Source organism: Pinus tabuliformis, chromosome 5_1 (genome assembly GCF_031772625.1).
Source record: "Pinus tabuliformis cultivar Carrire ecotype Pingquan chromosome 5_1, CPIR1, whole genome shotgun sequence".
Lineage (NCBI taxonomy): Eukaryota > Viridiplantae > Streptophyta > Pinopsida > Pinales > Pinaceae > Pinus > Pinus tabuliformis.
Genome location: NC_142305.1, coordinates 10,308,138 through 10,331,027, shown reverse-complemented (window position 1 = coordinate 10,331,027; position 22,890 = coordinate 10,308,138). Strand labels below are relative to the sequence as shown.

Here is a 22,890-nt window from a genome sequence, read left to right as displayed (position 1 = left end):
TATGTCGATAATTTTTGACCAATCATGGAATATTGGATTCTCAAATAGCTTGATATGAAGCAATGGCTATTGTACCTCATGTGTGTTGAACCACCATCATCAGATGAGCATGGTGATCGGGTGAGTGATTGGAACATGATATACATAAGAGGTATTTAAGGGCTGTTGTATGTGGAAAATGTTGGTCATCATCTCTGCAATGTGGATCATGGAAGAATGATGTCCTCTAGTTACCCTTCTGTGAGAGGGGGTAACAATATGCATTAAAGAACACGTGTGGTTGCTGGTTGGAAATCTACATCATAGGAGAAAATACTCTCTTGTGGTTACCCATGTATATGGCTGGGGTAACAGGAGTCACCCCCATCATGGATCCTTATTTCCACTGGCCCTCCTCTACATGGCAAATATGAGATTACACTTCTAAATACCCCTTTTAGCATGATCGATCACAACACTAATCATGAAGGCTTTCTTCATGAGCAATATGGCTTTTGATTGTTGAGAAACCAATGCTAGTAGGATTTAGGGTTTGATTCCTCTTTCTTGATAATTACTTGTGAATTATGTTGGCTTCTCTTTACTTGTTAATTAGTTTATCTTTCATCACGCAATTGCCAAATTATATGTGTATGAAGGTCACAAGAATGAAAGAGACACAAGATGTAGGTGCTTAGCCAGGGAAAAACCCATAAAACGGGAAAAGTCAGTCACAAACGCTTCCTTCAGTAAATTCAGATCAAGATGAGACACTTCTAGACTTCTTAGACCTAGACCAAGACCTTTTCCAACCACCAAGTCAACCCTTCCCTGCAACAAATGATCTTGAGAAAATACTCCAAGTGATAGCTTTCCAACAGTAGCTTCAATCCAAAATTTCGGCCCCCTAGCAGGAGAACTTTAACCCACAATTTCAGAATTTCGAACATGTAGTAGACAAATTTTCGGCCCAACAATTTCCCAAAAAGCTTCTCACGTGTGAGAGAAAGATAGCCTAAAATTGGATTTAGGTCTTCCTAGCAAACTTCGTCCTTCTGCAGCGTCTTTGCTCTCTTTTTCTGCCTCTCTTGTAAATCGAACTTTTTGAGTGAGTGAGTGAAATAAGTCGAATTGCCTCTCCTTATATAGCCTTTATGCTGGGTTGAATTGCCCTCATGTAGGCCGACTTCTTGGGGACAGGGCTGACTTGGTGTGGAGGTGACAAATTATCTTTTTGACTGAAAAATAATTATTTTTACATGATACAAAAGCCCAAGAAGGCTCTAATAAAAATTACAATGACTCTAATGACTCAAGACAAAATGTAGAAGCCTTCAATGGAGGCTAGAGATTTGCATTTTTGTAGATTTTTTGACGAACCCAATTCTTAAGAGATATGCATCCATTCGTGCATACCACGCCCTAGGAGCTTGCTTCAAGCCATATAGGTTTTTCTTGAGTCTACAAACATGTGTATCTTTGTTATTGATTTTGAAACCTTCTCGTTATTCAATGTATACTTCCTCATCAATGGTTGCATTTAGAAATGTTGTTTTGACATCCATTTGATGGATATTCCATCCCATAGTAGCAGCTAGCGAAACCAAAGATCTTATAGTAGTATACCTGGTAGTAGGAGCAAAGGTTTCTTCATAGTCTATGCCTTCTTTTTGTGAGAAACCCCTTGCAACAAATCTAGCTTTGTATTTGTCTATGCTTCCATCAATAACATGTTTGATTTTGTAAATCCATTTTGAGGTGACAACCAATTTGTCACTTGGTCTAGGAACAATTTCCCAAACCCTATTCTTCATGATGGATTGATATTCTTCTTGCATCGCCTTCTTCCATTCTTCTTGATGAGAAACTTCTTCAAATGTAGTTGGTTCAACTTCTATCAATTTTGTCATATATGCTGCATATCCTGAATATCTCTTTGGTCTTTTGTTTTCTCTAAAAGTTCCTTTAGTAGCTCCATGTCCTTCGACATCTTCAAGTGTAGCTTTTAACCAATTTGGCCTCTTCCTTGTTTCGGGAACAATTACAGGTTGAATAGGCTCACTTGGTCCTTCTTCTTTTTCTTCTTGATTTGTAGTTGTCTTATCATGATGCTCTTCTTCTTCAAATAGTGGTATATCTTCGTCATTAGAATCAATTGGAATATCCTTGGATCTTTTGTAGGCATGATTTTCATCAAATATAACATCCCTGCTCACTTCAATTTGTCTTCCTTCCTTGATGTAGATTCTATATGCTTTTGAAGAAAGACTGTAGACAACAAAGATCCCTTTAATGCTTGTAGAATCTAATTTCTTTCACTTGTCCTTTGGAACATGGATGTATGCGGGACACCCAAAGATTTGGAGATGGTCCACACATGGCTTCTTCCCTGTGAATGCTTCTTTAGGTGTCATGTTCTCAATTCTATAAGGATTTCTATTTTGTATATATACTGCTATCATTGCTGCTTCTCCCCATAGAAACTTTGGTAGATCTTGATCAAATATCATAGTTTGTATACATTCTTCAATTGTTCTATTTTTCCTTTCTGCAACTTCATTATGCTCGGGATTGTAGGGAACAATGAGCTTCCTTTTAATACCTGCTTCTTTACAATATGCAATTAGTTCTTGTTAAGTGTATACCATTGTCGGATCTCATCTTTTTTATGAAACCAGCTCACAAAAAGATAGAAAAGATAGATCAACGCCTTAGAAATAAGCCTTTTCGAGGGGGCAACCTCCCTTACATTACACAAATGAACAATTCTTGGATGATTCAAATGACAAAACCTCCTTTCTATATATAGGAGTCTAAGGAGTCACAATATAACCAAGCTAACCTAACAATAATAATATAAAGGCACAAAAATAATGATAGAGGGATTCTATGGGGCACAATAATAATAATATGGGTACAATAGGGGCACAACAATAACAATAAGGGATACAACGACAATAGTAATGGGGGAATCACTAGTATTATAGGGACCTAACATGCCCCTCCGTCAAAAAAGTGTTGTCCTCAATGCTTGAGTAGTTCTGGATGCTTCTGTATAAGATTCTCATCCTCCCATGTGGAATCTTCAATGGGTAAGTTCTTCCACTTGATGAGATATTCTGAAATTGTTTGATTTCGTAGCTATCGAGTTCTTGTTTCTTTGACTTCGTCAGGTTCCAATATGATTTTTCCTTCCTCATCAAGTTTTGGCAATATTGTTTGAACTGGAAGCTTGTCACCTATAACCTTCTTTAAGCATGAAACATGGAAAACTGGGTGCACTCGGGAAGACGTAAGAAGCTCCAATTTTTATGCCATAGTAGCTATCTTTTGCAACACCTTGTACGGACCATAATACTTTGGTGATAATTTATTATCCTTCTTAGCTTGCTTGAGGGACATTTGTTTATATGGTTGTAGCCATAGGAATACCCAATCACCTACATCAAAACTTCTTTCGCTGCGATGTTGATCTGCCTGCTGTTTCATTCTATTCTGTGGTAAGGTGAAGTTATCCTTTAAGATTTGGAGAACTTGTTGCTGATGCTCGATGTTATCTGCCACTGCTTGAACCTTAGAATTTTCTCTTAAATATGATGTTATGGATGGTGGATGATATCCATAAAGTGCCATAAATGGGGTCATTTTTGTTGCAGTATGGAAGGAAGTGTTATACCACCATTCAGCCAGAGGCAACCATTTGACCCATTGTGTTTGTTTATCAGATACAAAGCAACGAAGATATCCTTCCAAACATTTGTTTACTATCTCAGTTTGCCCATCAGATTGAGGGCGATAAGATGAGCTATGAGCTAATTGAGTACCAAGACAACAAAATAATTCTGTCCAAAAATTTCCAGTAAAAATGGGATCTCTGTCACTTACAATAATCTTTGGGTTTCCATGTAGCTTTTGAATTGTTTCCATAAATGCAGTAGAAACTTAAACTTTTCAAATACTTCATCCTTTGTCTTGAGAAGGTAGGGCCATGTCTTTCTATAATGATCATCAATGAAGGTCACATAATGAAGATGGCCTCCACGATATTTGTTAGACATTGGCCCACACAAATCTGAATGAATGAGGTCTAATATTTCCTTAGACCTTGTGTCACTACTTGTAAAAGGTTTCCTTATATTCTTTCCCAAAGCACATCCCTTACAAACTCCTTCATGTTGAATTTTCTAAGTCTATTCGTTAGAAAATTAATCTGTATTCTGCTGGTTTATTTCTTCTACTTGTTTAAATTCAAACAAGTTATTTAATACATTTAAATACCGAAATAAACACAATACAGTTACAACATCTACAGATCATCAACTGAAAGAAAACAAGCACACAAGTGACACCGTTGGTTTTGGACGAATGTCCCCAGAAAAACCCAATGTGGGAAAACCGGTGCAGCTATTCAGGGGGTTATATTATTATGCAGTCTATCAGAGTACAACTGGGTGTCTTACCGGCTCACCCGACAGAGAAAAATACACGACAACAATACCTCTATATCTGGAAACAGGTATTCAGAAAACTTGTCCCACGAAACCCTCTCCGACACTACTGAAGCTCAGCACTAGCCCTTCCGGCTTCTGCATCAGCCTTCTACTGACTTGCATCAACCCCAGGACCCTCTGTGTCAGCCCTCTGAGGCACTGTGCAACCTTTGGTACCCTCTGCATCACTCCAGCAACCTCTTCGTGGATGACGCAGTTCCTTTGGCCTCTGCGCTGTCTCTGCTGGGCTCTGCGTAGCCTGGACTGGCTGCTGCTCTCACTCTCTCTGCTTCTGCGCTGGTCTCTCAGTATTGTCTCTGCCTCTCTGCCTCGTACTCACTGCCCCTCGCTGTTGATCACTGATTCAACTTTGCTTAGCAACCCTGCTATAGCAAAATTAATGACTGATCACTCTGGTGTATTCTCCAACTGACCTTCAAGCCTCCTCTTATACTTTTCCTGTTGGTCCATCAATGATCGAGATTAAATTTCTAATCAACGACTAATATTAGATTTGGCTTGATCCATGACTTTTGGAACCTTCTAACCCAATTTTATATTAATACCCATTAATTTTATTTTTTCCAAGTTTAGACTTAGGAACTCCATTAAAAATATTAATTATTTTAATATCTCCCAAATCGGGTACAATCTTTCCAAACCATTTCTGGGTCTTAGAGATCTCATGTGCTTTAGCCTCTCCAACAATTTTCATGGCTAGAGCACATCCGATGCTACGCCAAATCAACACTCCCTCTTAGCGAGGATTGTGCTCTAGTAATACTCCTCACTGAGTATCACACTGATTACCCGTCACCGGTCCCTGTGCTGATGCTAGGCCTCCCCACCCAACATCCTCTTATCTGCTGCATCCTGTATTGCTGCCCATGGCCCTGCCACTGCCACTACTGCATCTGTACGACGACTCCTTTTGCATCCGTGCTGCTGCTGGAACATCCTCCTGAGTCCCAACATTGCATCTGCACGGCATTCCCTCTGATCATGCTGCATCGTGCTACTGCATACTGCTACTGCACTGCAACTTAGTTACTGAGAAGTAAGTAACTGATCCACCCAACTTCTGAAATCCCTGCCAGGCTAGAAACACTCCCGATGCTGACCTCTGCTGACCTCTGTATTGCTGCAACAAGTCCCTGCATCTCGCATCGTTGCACACCTCTCTGTTCCATCCTGCATTGGTGCAACACTGCGGTGCTTCTCGCACTATTGCAGCTTGCTAGCCTCGCGTTGTCCGGGGCCTCCTGCACTGTAGCACTATTCGTCGCTTCATCCGCATATGTTTCTATCGACATTCGTCAATCTTGCTACTCCTCTTCGGGGCTCCCATAGCAAGGTATAATCCAAGAGGTTGGGTACCTCAAGGATCTTGCCCCTCATCGCCTGTAGTCCTCCTGACTATAACTCGATGTCTCCCCACTTCTTCTCAAGTGGCACATGAGCACTCATGGCACAATCATCATCCTCCTCGACTTCTTTCTCTGCCCTCGCTGGCGTTACCTTCGTGTCAGAAGCCTTTCACTTACTCTTCTTCCTCGGACACTGGTTCTCATAGTGACCTAGTTCCCTACAATGGAAGCACTTGACCTTGGAGAGGTCCTTCTCCTTCCTCTTCTCCTGCTTTGCCGCAGATGCTAGAGCCGCATCCTCTTCCTCTTCCTTCTTGATCCCGACCCCTTTATCACTACTTCCCGCCTTGGTTAGCCATCTGATCTCTTCTTGACGAAGAGTCGCCCACAGTTCTTCCCAATCTAGAAGACCTATCTTACCCAGTATGCTTTGGACAAATGTCTCCCAATCCTCGGAGACTGCGTTCAGTGCGGTCCTTACAATCAACTCCTGATACGGCGTGGCCCCTATTCAAGTTAGCTGGTCACAAATCTCGTTCAACCGACCGAGGAAGACATCTATCTGCTCTCCCTTTTGATCTGGTATGACCTTAGCTAATTCTCCACGAGCATCTTCCTCTGCACGAAAGTATGCTGGTACAATGTCTTCAAAGTGTCCCACATCTCCTTTGTCATTTCCTTCACGACAATATTTGGTACCACATGATCCTTGACCCCATCAAGGATGATGCACTTTGCCTTAGCCATTGCTTCCTCGTACCTTTCATTAGCTACGATCAACTGGGATAGCCATCACTCTTAAGGCAAAGCCGTTGAGGCGATGTCTTTCTAGAATGGACAAGATCCTGGCCTTCCAGACCACAAAGTTGGACGCTCCGTCTAGCCTGTCTTGATCTCTCAGCCCATTCACGACCATCTCGCTGCTCTTCTATCGACTCCTCAGAGTCTCTCTACTTCCCACCTGAAAGTTCTCAGTTCGACTCCTGCTGAGTCTCTCTACTTCTTGTTTGGAAGTTATCAGTTTGTCTCTTGTTGAGTCTCTCTACTTTCCATCTGGAAGTTCTCTTCTAGACTCCCTCTGAGTCCCGTTTTCCCTCCTGGAAATCCTTCTGCCAACCGTCAAGTTGTTCCTCTTCGATTGTCTGTGCAATGACAACACTGATCTAGATTCCTTGGCTAGAAATCCGCCTCGGCAACAACTTCCTCTACCTTGGTCTTGCCCTGTTAGGTACTGTTCTAACCACAGTACCCGACCAGCTTCGCTCTACAAACTACCACAACCTCCTATGCCTCAGCAATTGAAGGATTGAGCCTCTTGGCTCTGCGCAATCCCGACACTGGCAAAACAACTCCCTTAGTCAACTATGTCAGCTCACTTGGCCTCTGCGTGGCTCTGCGTGAGCCTGTTTCTTCCCTCCTTAGCCTCTGCGCTGCCTCTCTCTGGCCTAGACTGATGACGCAGTCCCTTTGCGTCACTCCTTCCTCTGTCGCTTTCTGCAAGGATCAACTCTGTCACTTGGGATAGCTGAATCTGCTGCAAATGCTTTGCTACGCTGATGCCTTCAGTTTTCCTGTGATCTGCAACCATGCTCTGATACCATGTTGAATTTTCTAAGTCTATTCGTTAGAAAATTAATTTGTATTTTGCTGGTTTATTTCTTCTACTTGTTTAAATTCGAACAAGTTATTTAATACATTTAAATACCGAAATAAACACAATACAGTCACAACATCTACAAATCATCAACTGAAAGAAAACAAGCACACAAGTGACACCGTTGTTTTTGGACAAATGTCCCCGGAAAAACCTAATGCAAGAAAACTGGTGCAGCTATTCAGAGGGTTATAATATTATGCAGTTTATCTGAGTACAACTGGGTGCCTAACTGGTTCACTCGACAGAGAAAAATATACGACAACAATACCTCTATATCTAGAAACAGGTATTCAGAAAACCTGTCCCACGAAACCCTCTCTGGAACAACTGAAACTCAGCGCTGGCCCGTCTGGCTTTTGCGCCAGCCTTCTGCTGACTTGCGTCAACCCTAGGACCCTCTGCGTTTACCCTTTGAGGCACTGCACAATCTCTGGTACCCTCTACGTCACTCCAGCAGCCTTTGTGTGGATCACGCAGTCCCTCTGGCCTTTGCACTGTCTCCGTTGGGCTCGCGTAGCCTGGACTGGCTGCTGCTTTCGCTCTCTTTGCTTCTGCGCTGGTCTCTCAGTATTGTCTCTGCCTTTCTGCCTCGTACTCACTGCCTCTCACTGTTGATCACTGATTCAACTTTGCTTAGCAACCCCACTCTAGCAAAATGAATGATTGATCACTCTGGTGTATTCTCCAACTGACCCTCAAGCCTCCTCTTATACTTTTCCTCTTGGTCCATCAACGACCGAGATTAAATCTCTAATCAACGGCTAATATTAGATTTGGCTTGATCTATGACTTTTGGAACCTTTTAACCCAGTTTTATATTAATACCCATTAATATTTTATTTTTCCTAAGTTTAGACTTAGGAACTCCATTAAAAATATTAATTATTTTAATATCTCCCAAACTGGCTACAATCTGTCCAAACCATTTATGGGTCTTGGAGATCTCATGTGCTTTAACCTCTCCACCAATTTTCATGGCTAGAGCACATCCAATGCTACCCCAAATCAACACTTAATGATCTTCCTTGATGTTGGAGATGCCATTTACTATTTGACTAAGAGAGAATATTATCTTGTAATAAATATGCCCATATCTTCTATGCCATAATTCGATTAGATTGATCTCCATGTGAACTAGGGCTTTTGGAGATGTTGTTATAACTATATATAACCTTCCTTCACAAACTCCAATAACTTTTGCCTTATCAATGCTTGAATCCTTTCCCCAAACTGAAACTTTACCATCTACAAAGGCAACCCAATCTCCTTTATCTTCTAAACAGGAAATTGAAAGTAAATTCTTTCTCAAACCTGGAAAATAGAGTATATTGTTGAGGTGTAGCTTTGTTCCATTTTCCAGCTTCAATGATGTAGATGCAAGGCCCTTGATTGCATAACTGTTGTTTTCTCCTAACTCCACTGCATGAGATGATGGTTCCTTCAATAGAGTATGAAGTTGTCTACTTTCTCTTGTCATATGTCTTGAGGCTCCACTATCAATGATCCATGCATTGTCATCATCGAGAGTACCTATAAGTGCAGCCAAAAATCCTTTACTCTTGACTTTCCTAGATAGTTGTAGATGATCCTTCCGATCCAGCTTCTTGCAATTCTTATGATATTAAATCCTATCTTCAAGTAACTTTTATAGAGGGAATAACCTTTTCTTCCAAGCCAACAAAGTGATCTCCAACCTTCTTCGATGTTAGCTCTGATACCATGTTGAGAAATCAATGCTAGTACGATTTAGGGTTTGATTCCTCTTTCTTGATAGTTACTTGTGAATTATGTTGGCTTCTTTTTACTTCTTAATTATTTTATCTTTCATCAAGCAATTACCAAATTATGTGTATGAAGATCACAAGATGTAGGCGCTCAACTAGGGAAAAACCCCTATAAGGGGAAAACCTAGTCACAAACCCTTCCTTCAGTAGATTTAGATCAAGATGAGACACTTCTAGACTTCTTAGCCCTAGACAAAGACCTCCTCCAACCACCAAGTCAGCCCTTCCCTACAACAGATGATCTTGAGAAAATACTCCAAGTGATAGCTTCCCAACAACAACTTCAATCCAGAATTTCAGCCTCCCAACAGTAAAACTTCGACCCCCAGCTTCAAAATTTTGGATCTGCAGTAGACAAATTTTCGGCCCAGCAATTGCCCAGAAAACTTTGCACGTGTGAGAGAAAGATAGCCCAAAAATCGATTTAGGTCTTCCCAACAAACTTCGTCCTTCTCCAACTTCTTCGCTCTCTTTTTCTGCTTCTCTTTCTTGTAGATCGAACTTGTTGAGTGAGTGAGTGAAATAGGTTGAATTGCCTCTCCTTATATAGCCTTTCTGTTGGGTTGAATTGCCCTCATGTAGGCCGACTTCTTGGGGACAGGGTCGACTTGGTGTGGAAGTGACAATTTATCTTTTTGACTAAAAAATAATTCTTTTTACATGATACTGTAATATCCTAAACAGGATATTATGCTAAATTTGCAGAAAATGAACTCAACCCAAATTTCACCATTAAATTATCATTTATTTAACAGAAGATTGCCATATAAAATAAAACAAGAGAATGCATGCAATTCAATCATACAATGAGCAGAAATAATCTTAGCTTCCATTATAATAAATAACTGAAAGAGTGTACATGATGATACCCTGAAATCGTTGGGATAGACAATCTGGTCTCCAAAATTGCTCTTCTTTGATGCTAAAATCGACCCTCCCAAAATTGAACTGAAATCAATCATTACACCCGTGAATCCTCGCTAAATTCACCAAGGAGATGAGGTGGGTTTTCATCCACTCTCACGAAGATCACTCGAGGGTTTTCGTCCTGGGGCTACTACTGAAGCAGAGAACCGAGTTTTCAAACCTCTCCACAAGAAGAAATCACAAATCCAAGGTGTCCTCTAATGGCCTCCTCCTCTTTTATAGATTTGATGGAGCCCTCTAAAACCTCCTATTTTATTATTATTTTAGTCATGGAGCACTTTTCCCTCTTTTATTTTAATTAAAATATTCTTTTAATGCGGGAAAAGGGTAAATTGGTGACCATGTCCCCTTAGGTCATTGAAACTTATATCTAACCATCTCATAACATAGATCTTCTAGTTCCGGTTGCAATGAGCTATTACACTTAGGTGTTTTATTAAGTATTCCTCCCAAAATGCCACCTTAAGCGTAATTAAGAGTCAGGGCCAATAATAACTTTGTTTTCTGAAAGTTGTCTGAATGTGCCGGAAAAAAAGGCAAACTGTGCGGATGAGGGAATATACCAAGAGAATGCCATCGGACCTCATAAAAACTCCTCAAAACCCCTCCAAAATCCCCTGGGCCCACTGATGACACTAACCTGCACCTTTACCTTGTTTGCCCCCAACTCTGAAAGTCCATTCTAGCCATGTCATAAGGAACACTAGAAAAAGGAACATTACAGATACAAAAGCCCAAGAAGGGTCTAATAAAAATGACAATGGCTCTAATGACTCAAGACAAAACCTAGAAACCTTCGAGACTTTGACCTAGAAAACATTGACCCAAGCATGAAACCCATGCTTTAATAAGTAATTTTCTTTAATAATAAATTTTCCTTTTGACAAGTACAATTATGAAGACCGAAGCTAGTCACATTCTTCAACATTGATGGTGAGGGGGGAGGGGGAGGCATTATCTTGATCTTCTATGATACTTTATGGAGCTAATGTTGTCTTTGTGGCCCTTTGTTTAGCTTAAGGGAGTTTGTTGAGGCATTTTGGCTATTCTTCACTTGTGGCCATGTACCAGTCCACTATGTGCATATTTGAGGCCCTTTAAGGGGTGGCTTGTCGGTAGCTGTGGGTTGTCACACCCATTATTACACTATCATATTTTAGGGTAAAGATGACCTAGTCTCTTTCTTGGAGCTAGTGCCTTAAACCGTAGTGGAGTGGTATAATTATACCACCTCCCTCATTTGTAGAATCATCTCATTCAAGTGAATTTATTCATTATTTTACCCAAGTGCTCCTATACTTGTGTTGTGCACTCTATTGAAGTCATATATGTTCATCATTAAGCCACTGTTATTTTTCAGCTGGTTTATCTTCTTGGATTAGGGTTTGTTGGAGAATTCAACATAAATATTCTTCATAATGATTTCTAACAAATGCTTGCTAAGATGAAAGGTATGTGAGCTAATACTAATATATAATTTGCAGCTTGTGCTTTAAATAATATGATGGATAGTTCAGTAATCAAGCCACTCATTAATGATTATAATGTATAAACATTATATTTTTATATCTCGAATATCTTTGTTTAGTATTTACATTAATGCAAAATTATTGAAAAGCAATAATGGACTCTTTGAAGTTATTGGAAATAGTATAGGTGGAATTTGAGTCTTATTTACTTATTTTTGTATTGTCATATAGGACACTTTAAAAACAAGTGGGCGGACTTTGAGTCAGTGGCTTCACATTGGGGGTGTCAAGGGGTTTTTTGATGGATCGTTGGGTTCAAATAGCGCACTTTTCTATGAGGTGGTATTTTCATGCCATGTCATCAATATGATAAGGCCTTGGATCCAAATTAGATTATATTCATAATTTCATATGCCTAACAACATACAGATGATAGTGTTTGATAAATTATTTATCCTTTATCTACAATTGAAACATATTGTTTTATTTCTTTTCATTTCTTTAAATTATTGTTTTTTACAAATTAATTGAAAAAAAGTAGTTTCTAAAACTTCACCATGCATCCATAGTTTCTTACTATCATGTAGGTTTTGTTTGCAAATGAATTTGATATTTGCTCTAAATTACATATTCTTTATTGCTAACCATGTCAATTGATAAAAGATTTGATGTTCATTATGATTCAGTAAAACAAGTATGAACGCTTAACATGTATCTTGCTTTTTCATAGATACACTGAAGATTTATCTTTGTAGTTACATGTTTTTATGGTGTGGGTGATTCCTTTGTTCTATTGACCAATGTATAGTATTAGTAGGTACACATTTGAGTTGCTAAAAGATTATCTTTTTATTTTATGTGTGCATAATTTTAACTGTGTGGTTTATGGTTGAGTGTCCGTTAAATCACTACATTATTAGCATGGTTGTTTCATGTTAGCTAACAGGTTCACAGATTTACTAGCCCAACATTTTGAATGCTTTAGATATTTTACCTCTAAAACCTGTACTTAAAAGATAAGTGACACTAGGGAAATTTGAGGACATCACCCATTGTCACCCCGGTGTTTGTTTTCCTCGATTTAGGATGGCTCTCCTCTTGCACAAAGGGAATCCCTTTTAAGATTACAAATCTGTTATTTAATTGCTGAAATAATAACCAGATCTCCAGAATGATTTTTTTGTTTTTCTTTTAAGATAAAAAGTGAAAATATGCACAAGACCTAGTGCCTTGTCTTTGGGCTATGGAGTCTACACAAGAAATGGAACTTGAAAGTGAATGAAGAAGGCATGATAAAACCATCAAACAGCCAGTATTGCAGTCAATGATAGATCTGATATATATGTAACAACAATGTGAAATGCTCAACATGTTGAAAATTCTATAGGGCAATGATTATAATTAATTATTTTTACTTGATAACTGCTTGTGATCTTCTTTTACTTATTAGCTTTGATCCTTATTATTATGTGTGTGAATCATCAAACAGCTACCAAAACAAGAAGAACAAGAACACAGAATATAGGCTGCAATCTAAAGCCAAAACCTCTCCTCTTGAGAGGAAAACCCATAAATCTCTTCTCTTTCTTATAGATTCTTCAATTGACGAATTCCATGACCTTAAGACTGAGACCAATACCCTCCAAGATCATGACCAACCTCCTCAAATGATGTGCCAACTTCGATCTAGTAAAACCTAATCAAATCTCTTCCACTAGCACTTCTTCAACCTCCTGCTGCAAGATTTTCTGCCTCCCACTGCAGATCTGAAATTTCGGCCTCTTTGCAGTTGCAACTTCCCACGTGTGAGCTTTGATCTTCTTGTAAAGCCTTCGCTTTCCTTTCCCTGACTTCTAGAGCTTGAGGATGACTATTGGTGACCTTCGCTTGACTTCTTTGTCTTCTTTTCTCCAATATCGAACTTGTAGATAGAAACCCTATGTCTGCTGCAGAAACCCTAGTCTTCCTTTAGCACGTGTGAGAGAAAATAACCAAACAACGATCTTCTTCGTCCTCTTCCATCTTCGCTGCTTCCTCCTTTCCTCTTCCTTCGCTAGAATGAGTGGTGAGTGAATGTGCTTCAAGTAGGATGAGTTCTCTTCTATTTATAGGCTCTTCAAGGGTGGACGTGGCTCTTCCTTTAGGTCGACTTGCCAGCTGCCAGGCCGACTTGGTCTTGGAGGGTATTTTGACACTTTTAAAGATAAAAATAATTTTCTTTACAAGTTACAATGTGCCCAATGGGGTCTTCAACTTATGACGATGACTCTTTTTGACTTCTTGACCTAGGAAAAACCCTAGAAGCACTCAATGGGTGCTTGAACTATAAAATAAAAGACCTTGAGCATGAAACCCATGCTCCAAAAATGATAATAATAAATTTTCTTTCATTTTACAATTTACAAGAATCAAAAGTACATTTCATACTTATGAAGACCGAACCTAGTTACACATTTTTCAGCACAACAAAGACACAACAACACAACCTTAAATTTCTTACAGCCACATAAGATATCAAAGATGAGATTATAGCTATGTGTTGCTAGATCCATTAGGTCTGGGGGTTGGATCTGCCTAGGATTCATACGGATGAAAATTGCCAATGTCAGTGTTACTTTGTGTAGCTTGTACAAGTTCTCTAGTCTAAGGTGGTGTCTTTGAGGCTAGTTAGATAGATGAAATAATTATCTCCAATACCCACAAAAAATTTCTAAAGAAAATTGTCTTAATTAGAATTAATTAGCCAGTTTAATTATTTTCCTAAGTCTAACTTAGCAAACGTGGTTAATTAATAGATATTAATTAAGACAAATTGACTCTTCTCTAGTGACTTATAGAAAAGTTATTTCATGGAGTCAAGATGATCTTAGCCATCAATTAGAGATGATCGTGTAGATTCATCAATGAGAGATTATAAGAGGATACCAATGAGGCTTTTGGAGACACAACGATTTGTAGTGAGAGAAATGGCGCATCAATAGCATGAGGACACTAGTGGTTGAGATCAACAGTGATTGAAGGTCGAGTTTCAGAATAGATTTCTTCACAACAATTTCTAGTTTCTCAGTGATACAGGGAGATCAATTTTATTTGCAAAGGCCGAGTTTCTCAACAATGGTGTGAATTCACTAAAGGGGTCGAGTTGTCGGAGGAGGAACAAAATTCCTAAAGAAGGTTGATTTGCAGGAGGGAATTCGATTTTTCTAGCAGAGTTCGATTTTCCAGTGGAGGCCATGATATTCTGCTAGTAAGTACGAATTGCCAAAGGTTGATTTATTCTGCCATGGCCACATGTGTGGATTGATTTAGGGTTTTAGAGGAGGGCCAAATTGGTTTTGAGAGGTTAAATTGCTTTCAAGAGGTCAGATCATCTAGTAGAATTGAGGAAAATAATTTGTGAGAGGTTTGCTAATTTACGATAAGCAGTGCATGTAATTTCAATTATAGAATTGCGGAAGAATAATGAAATTACTCATTTACAGAACTGGTTTCCCCACACTGGGGTTTTTCCCGGGACATTTGTCCAAAATACCGGTGTCTATTATTTTGTGTGTGTGCAATATTTTCTCAGTTCCTGTAATTCAATTTTCATGAAGTTGCAGTAGTGTTTTATTCAGTATTTTCCATGTTGGGAATACTAAGAGGGGGGTGAATCAATGTTTCTTAGCAATTATCACTTTATTAATTTTTTTCAGAGCATTAGTTAATTTTCAGTTATTATTATTATTGTAAGAGCAATAAATAACAATGCAAAAATAGCGACAGTAGGCACAAGGTTTTTAGGTGGAAAACCCCCTCCGGGTCAAAATCCACCAAACATTTTTCTAATAAGTTCTTTAATATTCAGCCCCAACAAAAAAGGAAGCTACAACTTCTTAGAACTCTAGAAAAACATTCTTCTCTGTTAAACACACATGGGCAACCAGAAATATGAAAGATAAAACATGCAAGTACAATTTTTATTAACAAGAGATATACATTTATAGTACATGTGGTGACCGTTGGGTTTCACATCCCAAGGTCTCTTGGACTCCTTTTGTCCATTCGGCTTCCACACTAACCCATTGAGGATTAGGTGTCCAACATTCCCCCCCTTAATCCGAAGGGTTATGTATGAGTCCAAGAAGAGAGCTGTAATACAAAATGTGCAAATATGCATGGCAGCACTAGGCTGAATGTGCTCTATGAAATGTTGGTATAAAGGGCAGTGGTTTAAGGATGACCACCAACACTGGAACGCTTAGTGCAGTTCCCAGAACTCTTCCAAAACTGGCAAGAAGCTGAAGTCTTCTGTTAGAGGAAGTGCTCCTATTGTTTTAAAGAGGGAAACCTTCAACCAATAAAGGGAGGTCTCACCCGCATAAAAGGGAGAACTTCAACCTGAAAAGGGAAGTCTCAACCTGTGATGGTTTAAGGATAACCAACAACTTTGGAATGCTTAATGCAATTCCTGGAACTCTTCCAAAACTGGCAAGAAGCTGGAGTCTTCTGCTAGAGGAAGTGTTCTCAATTTTGTTCCTGGAATTCTTCCAAAACTAGCAAGACGCTGAAGTCTTCTGCTAGAGGAAGTGTCCCAGATTTCCAACTGAAGGCATGTTCACGGGCATCTTTGTCTCTGGCTACAACTCTGAAACTGGTGTGGCAGGTTGTGGCTCAGGCTCGCTTGATGTGACTTTGAAGCTTGTAGATGACCATCATTTCCCCCCCTCTCAGATACAAGGTGAGAAGATGGAGAAAACTCAACTGCAAGACTGTTCAATACTCTGGAACAAGTTCTGACATGCGTTTGGAATATCTTCTTGGCTGTTGATGCCCATTGCCAAGAAGCGATCCATCCAAGATGAATCTTTGTTCTTGCAGGACGTTTGTTTCTGAAGCATCTGTGTGAAGAATGACTAGTTTTATGACAGTGCTTACATGGATGGAGATCAAAACAATGATCTTTCAAATGGCCAACTCGGTCACAGTGTTGGCATTTCACGATCTGTTTTTGTTGTTGTTGTGGAAGAGGGGCAGAATCTGGAACAGCTGGAGGTGAACTGTCATGAGGAGCAGGTGAACTGTGATGAATGAATCCAGCACTCTGAAACTGAATGGGTTTGGCATAGTCTGGAATATGAAAGGACAAGTCCTTGTCATATCCAAGACTAGTTCTATGCTTGTTGTGGACAAGCTGTTCCCAAGGTCTGATGATGGGCTTGGGAAGTGCAGACTGAGTTTCTGCATCTGCATGTAAATCTGTTGTTGTATTAGGCACAAAATTTGCAACATTAGTGTCTTGTTATTTATGGGAGTCTGTTTCAATTTTCTGAACAGAAACAGGTTCAGAATGATGACTCCACTGCTGTAATTCTTCTTGCTGTAGCTTTGTCTCAAGCTGCAAAAAATCAATCTTTTCCTGTGCATATTGTAAAGATTTTTGAATATCTCTGAGAGTGTTTTTGTTGACTTTAACTGTACTTCCATCAGTAGATAAGATTAGAGTGCTTAATAACTCTAATAATCCATGATTTTTCTCCATTATTCAGACAATCAAATCAACAATGTATTTGTAAAAACAATCAAATGACCAAAAATGCACTCCCCCACCTTTTTGTTGTTGTTGTTGTTTTAGCCTCCAATGCACGTTCCTTTAGATATCTCGGTAGAAGTTTCAACTGTTTAAGATGAAGATTTCCCACTTTGCAATACCCAGAAATTGTACCCAAGAGTGACAACAAGTTCTGAGCAGACTTCGATATCACAGTGACAGTGAGCATATACGTTGCTGAGCGGACTTCGATACACTTGCGTTCTCCAACACATCGAGAGTTTTGAACAGATATCTCGGCCTAACCATGGCCACAGCCTTAGCAGACCTGTCTTATTTTATTATTGACAACGAAATATCGAGAGTTTTTAACATAAATCTCTACCCTTGGTGATATTCATGGCACTCAGTGGGAGTGATTCATGCACACCAATCTGAGTGCAGATGCATGTGATGGCTACTATGAGGCCCGAAGTACAAGATATAATAGATTCTTTGTACTATTCGTAGAGATTACAAATTTGACAACTTCGAATTTACAAAACAATGGCAAACACTGACGCATTTTGTAACGAAATTTTCTGTTAAACACACATCGATTCACTGTAACTCCTAATACACACTGTCTCTTAATATCCCCTAACATAAATGACAAATTCGGCCTCTGACCGGGGATTTGTAACCCACAAACTTTAGCGTGTACCCAACAAGCAAGTAATGCGGTCAACAGTAAGGAATGGTAATTCGACTCCTTGTAAAGGCTCGTGGGGTCGTTGTGACTCGAACTCCTTACCTCTCCTGGATCATTTCTGCGAGATTTCTGAGATCCCGGAGGCCAAAATGTCTGTCAGACCCAATTCCAAAGCCGATGCCCGGAAGCAACGTTACAAGGTGGCGGTCGATACAGTGGAGGCCCGTCGCAAGCGGGAGGAAAACCTGGTGGAGATTCGAAAGTCTAAACGGGAGGAAAGTCTCCTTGTGCTGCTGGATATGATGAAGATTCCACTCTTTTCGATGCAGATATTTCACTGAGCATCTATCGCAGGGTCGCCTCACTTGTGGCTGATGAATGTCGGCGCTTGGGTAATGGCAATTGGGCACTCACAAACCTTCTTGCCAGGCACCTATGGAATCAGTAAAGAGCCAAAGATGCCTCCTCACAGAAAGTTGCCGAGGCAAATGCTCAGACAAGTCGCCTCTGCCAGTCTCGGACTCGCTGGAATCCCGTCGCGACAGTGACCGAAAGATTGATGAGTTGAGGCAGCTTTATAGAGCCTATGTGACTGAAGCATTTTCTAGTGGTCGTCTTGAGGACGATAAGGTTTCTGCATTGAACCAGCGAGAAAAGTCGTCTTCCTTATCCTGCATTGAACCAGCGAGAAAAGTCGTCTTTCTTCAAAATCTTTGTGACGAGCTGCGTTTTGATCCACAGAAAGCTAGTGAAGTGCATGAAGATATATACATGCAAAAACTCCAGCAATGTGTTGCTGATGGCAATTTAAGTAAAGAAGATGTAGATGCAGTACTGCGTTTGAGAGTGTTGCTCTTCTCATTTTCTGTAGAAGGAAAAAGAAGAAGGGACGACCATCAAATGCGGTGGCGCCTTTATTTGGAATCCTAGACGAAAGAGAGTCTAACTAGATTCGAACCTGAGACACATTTCAAGAGTACCAGCGTAGGAATGGCATCATAAGCAAAATTGCGGCAACAAAACCCTAAGGTGTTTGACGTTGTGGCAACTGTCGTTAGACATGATTTTCTAAAACAATGCGCTTATGAAGACCAAATATGAGCAACCAGTAAAAGAAAAGGAGAAAAAGATGGTAAAACCTCGCAAATTTTTTTGTTTAATCAGGTCTCACGATAAGAATTTGTTTCTGTGATACTATAATTTTATCGTACACTGACATGAAGTGCAGGGTCTTAAAGGTAATTGATTCAACAGAGGTTGTGTTGGCTGAATATAGAGCCTTTGGTGCAACCTGACATCCTTTTTTTTTTTGTCGACAGCCACCGTTACAACGCTCAACAGAGACTCTGACAGAGCCAAATGTGCGTAGTGATGGAAAAAAGGTAAGTATTATAACGCATAAGAATTGATAGTCATCTAAAGCGTTGAGAGAATGCCCTAAAAAGTTAGGGGAAAAATGCCAAAAATAAAACTCCACAATCTGACAAGCATTCAGGGAAAATAACTGATATGTCAGCTGTCTCAGGAGAAAATGTCAGTGTCATGAGAAAATGTCAGGGCAGAAAAACTCACAAGTAGTGCTTGAGAAACCCATCTAGAAGGCCACACATAATGGCTCTGATACCATGTTAAACACACATGGGCAACCAGAAATATGAAAGATAAAACATGCAAGTACAATTTTTATTAACAAGAGATATACATTTATAGTACATGTGGTGACCGTTGGGTTTCACATCCCAAGGTCTCCTGGACTCCTTTTGTCCATTCGGCTTCCACAATAACCCATTGAGGATTAGGTGTCCAACATTCTCCAGCTCCCATTGGAAGGATCTCCCAATGCCCTGGTTTTATCATTAGTCAGCTGAAAGGATGGCCCAACACCCAAGTGAGCCACAACTCACCCTAGCACCACCCTACCTCCCTGAAGTGTTTACAGACCCCAACCTAAAAGTGACTTCATTCATGAGTCTAGCACTACCCTACCACCCTATAAAAACAAAATAAATAAAAGATGTGGACTCCCGTACCAGGGACAATGGTACACGTTACAATGATAAAATTTCCGTGAATTTTCTTTGACTGGCCAACAACTCTAAGACCTAAACCCTTGTCCCGACAAGAACCCTTGTCCAATAGCAACACAAGCCCTTATCTCAAAACAAATTTGCCTTCTTCAACTCCAGGCAATGACACAAACTCCTTAGAAATATGTGCTCCCTTACAAGGGATAATGACCCATTAACAATGATGTACAATGTTTGCTAAATGATACCGACTTTTGAACGGACTCTTTACAAGATAAGAGATATTGATGTGGATACTGCTGAAATGCTTCTGTCCTTTGTTATTTGCTTGCGTACTGCTTTGTTACTTGATCTCTTCTTCAATCTTCACTGTTTTGTTGTTTGTGCCTAGTTGCCTTACTTGATCTCTGGTAAATGTTACCTTCATGACACTGTTCTTTGCATCAGTTGAGGATGCTTGAACTGTGTTGAATCTGCAATCGAAATAAGCCCAAACGAGACCCCATACCAAAGACAAATAAACTTAACAACCCTTTAACCAAACTTACCTTTGCCTGCAAGGAAAGTTAGATCAACAGTAACAGATAAACGACAAAAGCAATAAAACGATACTTACCTGACCCTTTGCTTGGTGGCACTGAAATCTTCAAGATGCTCCAAACCAAAACTTTTGCCAGACCTGCACTTGACCCCTTTGATGTAATTTGTTACTTTAGATGAACATAGGAGTGCCTTTTCTGCCATACTGCTATAATGACTGATGTATGATGATGTTGCTTCTGCCTGTACAGACCTTAACTGCTTCTTGTCAGGGATTACACTGCTGTTGCCAAAAGGTCACGAGACCAGTGCTGATGATGGAATTCAATGAGGTTACTGTCCTTGTACTGAAATGATGCCACTATTTTCTTTTCTAAAGCTTTTGTAAATCACCTTCCTTTTACATTCAATGAACCTTTTACTCTATGAGTAGATGATTCTCACTGCTATTAGTGATGAAAAAATCTGCTCTAAATGTCTCTGCCTAAGTGGTTAAGCTGTTTGGAGGGTGAAAGATCGTTAGTCTTCAAGCCGCAGAGGTGGACGTTTTAAATTCAGATCTTAATGCCCTAAGGAGGACTGAACCTTTAAAAATGCTTTCCAAATTTCTGTATCAAGTGAAGCTTCTTCAAGAGTACAGACACTTCACTCTCTTTTTCAAAAGAATGTGTTAACGAGGATCGAGATCTCTCTTTTCTTACAAAATTGCTCTTGAATCTCAAAACTGATATGCCACCTGTAGATCATCTAGGATTTCTGCAGATGTAAACTAGGCTGCATGCTTGGTGATTGAATGAACCTAATTCTGCAATAAGAAATTTCCCTAAACGAATCCCAAAATTCCAAAAGATAAGTGCATTAGACCCTTGTTATATTTCACAAAGCCGAGATTTCTGTTGGGTGAACTCAGGTCCGAAATGTTGTTCAGAAGTTTCTTCAATGAAATTTTCTTGGAGGTCAGGCCTTCGGTCTTCTTCTTGCTAGTCAAACGAACCTCCAAACCAACAGACTTTCCAAACGAATTTTCCCAAACAAGATTTAAGCACTTAACCCTATCTTCTGATGCTTCGTTCTCTGCACAAGGGTCGAAGATTTCAGAGGGCTAGATATCACATAATCATTGCGTTCTCTTCATATTGAGGGGAGGAATATTGAACACCTTTAGGCTTTTATAGATCATAAGAGGGTTTCTAATGGTGACCGTTAGAGGTTTAAGGGATTTCAAGGAATGACGTCGAGGGACATAGGAATTTTAAAAACTCAAAATATGCATGCCTTGTACACTAAGTTAGGAAGGCCGCTGGCCTTGTGTTGGATGTAGTGGGGTTTCATCTTCTTTTTAAATGGTGAATGGGACATCTATAGGTGAAAAAAAAGTTTAATATTCTTCCTTAAGTGTCAAAAATCAATAAGCATCCTTTAATAATTAATAAATAATAATAACTAACCCTTAAGAACCCTTTATAATATTTGTCTAGAAATATTTTCAATTCCACTAGAAATGTGAAATCAATATTTTGCTTACTGCATATGGTCCTACCTAGGTTGTGAAGTCAATGATTGGTTTATTGTCTTTGGTTCTTCGAGTTATATAACTTATACATGGTGAGATTACGGTGATAAACAATGTGATATTTTGACAATCGTAGGAGGAGGTGTCATGTCACTACCCCCAGGGTTTTAGCCCACAAAACTGGGTCATCAATTTCAAACTCAAATTTCTCTCAAACCAGGAGGTACCATGGGGCGTATCATATATCAACAAAAATATTTTTCTGAGTAGAATCCAACTAGATTGATTAGGAGACAAGAAATCACAATTTTCCATGCCAAATTTGTCGACAAAAGTCAGGGTAGCTCCTGGTGCTACTTGGGTTGACATCAACGACAATCATCTATCAACATGCCACATATAATTTGCAGAAGACAACTAATCTATTTCAGATAGGTGAATAATATAACTAGTAACTGCAATAATATTAAAAATTTCACATGGTAGTAGACTAGATACGAGGGAAGAAGAGATATTGTGCAAGCACAGCGAGAGAAAATCGAGGGTTTATAAAACCCATTTCAAATTCATCAAATTTATTTGTGTTTCTTTGTATTTCCAAGGCTTATTTAGAAATGGCCATAGTAGGGTTGAGAGATTAGGACATATTGGATGGACCCTCAAATTTTGGTGTTCGAAAAACTAGAATTTCTTTATTGCTGGAAGAAAATGGTCTCAAGGAGTATGCGACCATTGTGATAGCTTTACTTGTTGCTGCACAAACTAGCAGACCTAGTTAGTAGGCTAAAGCTAGAGGGCACAACAACAATTTGGGACAAAGGCCCAATCTCACCACAACTTAAGTCTCCTTCTCTTGTCAAATTTTCACCGATGGGAGGAGTCCCAATATGGAGGAAATCACTTGGGATGATGGGTC

General features: G+C 39.7%; 1 protein-coding gene across 4 annotated transcripts in view; it reads left to right on the top strand.

Moving 5' to 3' along the window:
• The window catches only part of LAF3 (Amidohydrolase family), a 320,467-nt gene that overhangs the window by 67,976 nt on the left and 229,601 nt on the right, over window positions 1-22,890 (top strand). For 3 of the 4 annotated variants that reach the window (XM_089431665.1, XM_089431666.1, XM_089431668.1), the window contains exon 9: window positions 11,905-12,012. The exons of the other annotated variant lie outside the window; for it this stretch is intronic. In XM_089431665.1, coding sequence (XP_089287791.1) covers window positions 11,905-12,012 — 108 coding nt within the window. The remainder of the gene's footprint in view (window positions 1-11,904; window positions 12,013-22,890) is intronic. 4 annotated transcript variants of the gene reach the window in all.